Raw genomic sequence first — 5,164 nt, 5'->3', positions numbered from 1 at the left:
CAATCTAGTTGAATTCTCAACTAAGATTATGAATTTTAAATCAAAATTATGAATCTTCAACTTGAATAGTTTAATTTTTAACCAAATAGGTGAATTTTCAACTAAAATTATGAATCTCTGGCTGGAAGTTATTAAAGACGAATTTGCAACAAAATGTATGAATTTTTAACTAAAAACGATAAATTTTTAGTCAAAAATTGATTAGTTAAAAAAATTAATTTTTAACCAAAAATATTAATTTTAAATTAAAATCATGGATTATTAAAATTATATTGAATTTTAAACTAAAAAGACGAATTTTCAACCAAGGAGATATATTTTCTCCCAAAAGGAAAAATTTTCAACTAAAAAAGATAAATTATTGACCAAAAATGGAATCATTAAATGTGCAATCAACAAAAACAACAAATTTGCCACAAACTAGTTAAATTTTAAACCAAAATTACGAATTTTCAACTGGAATGGTTCAATTTTTAACCATAAAGATTAATTTTCAACTAAAATGATGGAAATTATTAAAGACGGATTTGCAGCAAAATTTTCAACTAACTTCAAATTAAAATTATTGAAAATTCAAATGATTTCAACGAAAAAATTTAATTATTCAAAAACGTAAATTCTCAACAAAGAATGTACTAGTTGATATTTCAATCAACAAAGGTTATAATTTTTAAATTATATAGCAAAAACCAAATAAGACAAATTTTCAACAAAAGTTGAATTTTCAACTAAGAAAGATTCTTCATTCAAGAGAGAAAAAAATTGTAATCAAACTGTTGAATTTTCAAAAAGATGAATTTTCAACGAAGAAGATTAATTTTCTAGCAAAAAAGGGCAAATTTTCAAACAAAATGTATCAATTTTTAACCAAGTTTCAACTAGAAAAGATAGATTTTCAAAGAAAAATAGAATTAAATTTTCAGTCAAAAAATTAGTTTTATGACAAAAGTATTTAGTTTTTAACCAAGTGATATTTCAACCAAAAAAAACGTTATGATTTTTAAATTATATCAAAAACCAAATAGACGAATTTTTTTAACACGAGTGGTATTTTTGAACAAAATTTTTTTAACCTACTACTTGTATTTTTAGCTGATAATAAAGTAGTTAAATATTCAGTTCAAAAAATTAATTTTGATCAAAAAAACAAATTTTCAGCAAAATAGTTAAATCCACTAATATAAAATTATAAAGCTACTTTTTAGAATTAAACAGCATTGTTATTTAATTTTATATCACAGTTAAACAAAATTTAAGCACGCTCTCGAAAAAATACCCTCCCCTAAAAAAAATCCCTGATAATTCATTATTTGCCTTATGTTTTGCAAAAATCGAAAAGCACTTTCCAAGAAAAGACTTTTTTTCTCCCCTATTGAATAATTTAAACCCGCTTTTAAAAATATCCAATTTAAAATAATTGGACAGAAGTTTGTCTAAAAATAGATAAACATTATTCAATTTATTTTTTAAATAAATTTAAATGTATTATCAATAAATTATCAATTTAATTTTTTACGTTTCCAAATTTAATTACTCTTCGTTACCACATCCCTATATCGAATCCCAAGTGCGTTCACTCGTACTCAGTTAAAGAATGAAAACATGCGTGATTTACGAATGCAGGTATATTAATAATAATTTAAGTTTTTTTTTTTTAGAGCGGATGAAAAAATCTCTACTGCCTCCTAATACTTTTGGAATCCCTGGATCCTTCGGCCACAGCTTCGGGGTATTCTCGCTCCTTGTATTCCCGACGATGATCCCGAGGTTCGCTCTCTCTGCGATCCCTCTGTTGTCTATGACCTCTGTATTTCCTGTTTCCACCATCTCGGTGGTAATTTCCCCCTCCGTTTAGATACCCCCTCGATCTGTAGAAGGGTGGATAACTTGTGGAATTATCTGATTTGATCGCCCCATTGCGAAGTTGTGGTAAAACGGTACTATCAACTTCCGGTTCACGATCTTGCCTCTCAACGCGACTCCTTCCGTTTCGGTGGTATTCCGAATTATGGTCAAAACTGTAAAAAAAGAACTTTTGACTGCGAATACTGACGACATAGTCAGAATCAATCATTCTTCGGACCCTTTTTTTACATTCAATAATTAAATAAAGGTTTGTTAAACATGTAAAAAATAACTCATCTCATTTTTTATTAACCAATAATTGCTGAAGAAGGCAGAAACAAAAACGAAGAAATTCTTAATTTTGTGGGAACATAAGTATATTTTTAAAGTCTGAAATTATTGAAATCTTTTGAAATCTTTGTGAATGAATTTACAAAGTAAAAATATTTGCAATTTTTAACAAGTTAGATGAATTTTTAACAAAATAGTTGGATTTTCAACCGAAAATATTAATTTTTTACCAAGAGACAATAAAAAAAAACATGAATTCTCAACTCAAAGGATAAATTTTCAAATAAAAAAGATAAGTTTTCAACCAAATAGTTGAATTTTGAACTAAAGAAGATCACTTTTCAACCAACAATGTAGGTCAATTTTCAGTTCAAAATTTAATTTTCCACAAAACGCAAAACAAATTTGTAACGAAAGTGATGAATTTTTAACTAAAATGGTTAATTTTCAACTGGAATAGCTGATTTTTAAACCAAAAATATTATTTTTTAACAAAAGAGTTTAACTTTCAACCAAGTGAATTCTTTTCAACCGAAAAGTTGAATTTTCGTCAACAATTATGAATATTTAAACAAGAAAATTTATTTTCTACCAAAAAGACGGGTTTTTAACAAAATACATGAAATTTTCCATTAAAAATATCAGATATTAACCAAGAATAAAAAAGATACATTTTTATTTAAAAAATTAATTTTCCACGCAAAAAAACAACAATTTTTCAAGCAAATAATTAAATTTTCAACCAAAAGATGAATAATCAAACAAGAGGATCCAAGGAACATGTAATTTTTGCTAAAGCAGGTAAATTTTTGAATAAAAAAGACAAACTTCAAAAAACAGTTGAATTTTTGACCTGTTGACTTTCCAATAACAAAATAAAAACTAAAAAGAGTTAATTGTCCAAGAAAAATGAAAATTCTACTCTCACAGGCCAATTTTTAAAATCAAAGAAACATTTAAAAAAATGAATATTAATCCAAAAATATTTCAATTGACTTTTCAACACATAAATATGAATTTTAAACCAAAAGTAAATTTTTTAGGAAATGGTTGATTTTTCAATAAAACAGTTGCATTTTTATCCAAGAAAAGTGGAATATTTCTACTAAAAAGATGAACTTTAAGTCAAAAAGACAAATTTTCAGAAAAATAGGTTTCATCCAAAAAAGATTTCAGCAACAAAATATTAATTTTAAACAAGAGGATTCTATAAAAAGAGACGATTTTCTAAAAAATACATGAATTTTCAATTAAAAAATAAATTTTGAAGCAAATAGTTGAATTTTCCACCAAAAAGATGGATATTCAAACAAGAGGATTAACTTTCTATAAAAAAAAAACAAACGATTTTCCCAAAAATACATGAATTTTCAAAGAAATAGTAGAATGTTCATCCAGAAAATATTTCAGTTCTCTTCTGAACACCAAAATATTAAATTCAAACAAAAAGTAGATTTTCTACGAAGTAGTTAAATTTTTAACAAAGCAGCATAATTTTTAACAAAAAAGTATGATTTATCCACTAAATTTTTGAATTTTTAACCAAATAGTTGCATTTTTATCCAAAAACGATGCTTATTAAAAAAATATGAAATTCCTTTAATTTAATAAATTTAATTTTAATTTTAATTTTAACTTAGTTAATTTTCTGCTTAATAGTCGAATTTTTAACCAAAAAGTATGACTTTTCAATAGGATTGTTAAATTCTCAATCAAAAAGTTGCAGTTTTGCCCAAAAAAATGAAAATTCTATTAAAGCAGGTGAATTTTTTAATCTAAAAGACAAATTAAAAAAAAGAATGTTCATTAAAAAATATTTCAATTGACTTTTTAACACAAAGATACGAATTTTAAACCAAAAGTAAAGTTTCTAAGAAATAGTTGAATTTAAAAAAAAAAAAAAAAACTTTTGCATTTTTATCCAAGTAAGATGCAATATTTCTACTAAAAAATATGAACTTTTAAGTCAAAGAGACAAATTTTCAGAAACAACAGTTTCAACAATTTTCAATAAAATAATAAAATTTATAACTAAAAAGGTAACAGTGTTCTAGAACACTGTGACAAAATTGAGACCGAACTGTTCTAGAACCAAAAGGTAACAGTATTCTAGAACACTGTGACAAAATTGCAGTGGCGTAGCTAGGATTGTTTTCGGTGGGGTGGGGGCTTCAATTTTTTTTCGTAGGGGGCTTGTGTTTATGTATAGGCAAAGAGTAGGGGAAAAGAGAATTAAAAAAATGAAAATACATATTTTCAGGGGGGGGGGCTTGAGCCCCCAAAGCCCACCCTGGCTAAACAACTGCAAAATTCTGACAGAACTGTTTTCGAAATATGTGACGGCACTTTTCTGTAACAGTTGCTATGGAATTGTTCTAGAATAAACTGATCACAGGCCCTCTATAATATTTGTTTAAAGTTTATCTTAGAATTGTGCTATAACAGTGTAATATCGAAGTTCTAGAACCCTGTTACAAGTATATTCTAGAACAAATTAGGAACGAAGATTAGTTCGTTAACCCTATGCTCGAGCTGATCCTTGCGAATATCCCTAATGTATAGATATCTCGGATGTATAATTTTTGTTAATCGAATAGTTAAAGAACTTTTATAGAATTGTCCTCGATTTTTTACAATGCAGCGTACCAAAGTTCTAGAATTGTTACAGATCAGTTGGCACAGCGTTCTAGATATGTTGAAGATTTGTTATATAACATTTGTAATTGAGTTCTAGAATTGTTCTAGAAATGTTACAAATCGCTTGGCACAGCTTTCAGAATTGTTACAGAATTGTTCTAGCGAATGGGGAATGACAAAGGTACTCGCATGTTCGTAACCTGTTACTAACCAGTTCTAGAACATTTTCTTTTGTGTTCTAGAACATTTTCTTTTGTGTTCTAGAACATTTTCTTTTGTGTTCTGGAACATTTTCTTTTGTGTTCTAGAACATTTTCTTTTGTGTTCTAGAAAATTTTCTTTTGTGTTCTAGAACAGTTACAGATCTGTTCTGTAACCATTTTTGCTGGGT

The 5,164-nt window shown here is 26.9% G+C and overlaps 1 protein-coding gene across 3 annotated transcripts in view; it reads right to left on the bottom strand.

Annotated features, from left to right (window-relative positions):
- Positions 1-1,504: 1,504 nt before the first annotated feature.
- Positions 1,505-5,164, bottom strand: part of LOC117174507 — a 20,394-nt gene continuing 16,734 nt past the window's right edge. For all 3 annotated transcript variants that reach the window (XM_033363687.1, XM_033363689.1, XM_033363688.1), the window contains one exon: positions 1,505-2,018. In XM_033363687.1, coding sequence (XP_033219578.1) covers positions 1,676-2,018 — 343 coding nt within the window. In that variant the 3' untranslated portion in view covers positions 1,505-1,675. The remainder of the gene's footprint in view (positions 2,019-5,164) is intronic.

The sequence above is a fragment of the Belonocnema kinseyi genome, chromosome 6 (genome assembly GCF_010883055.1).
Source record: "Belonocnema kinseyi isolate 2016_QV_RU_SX_M_011 chromosome 6, B_treatae_v1, whole genome shotgun sequence".
In the NCBI taxonomy this organism is placed as follows: domain Eukaryota; kingdom Metazoa; phylum Arthropoda; class Insecta; order Hymenoptera; family Cynipidae; genus Belonocnema; species Belonocnema kinseyi.
Note: the sequence above shows the minus strand (reverse complement) of the source record. Positions and strands in the feature narration are given on the sequence as shown.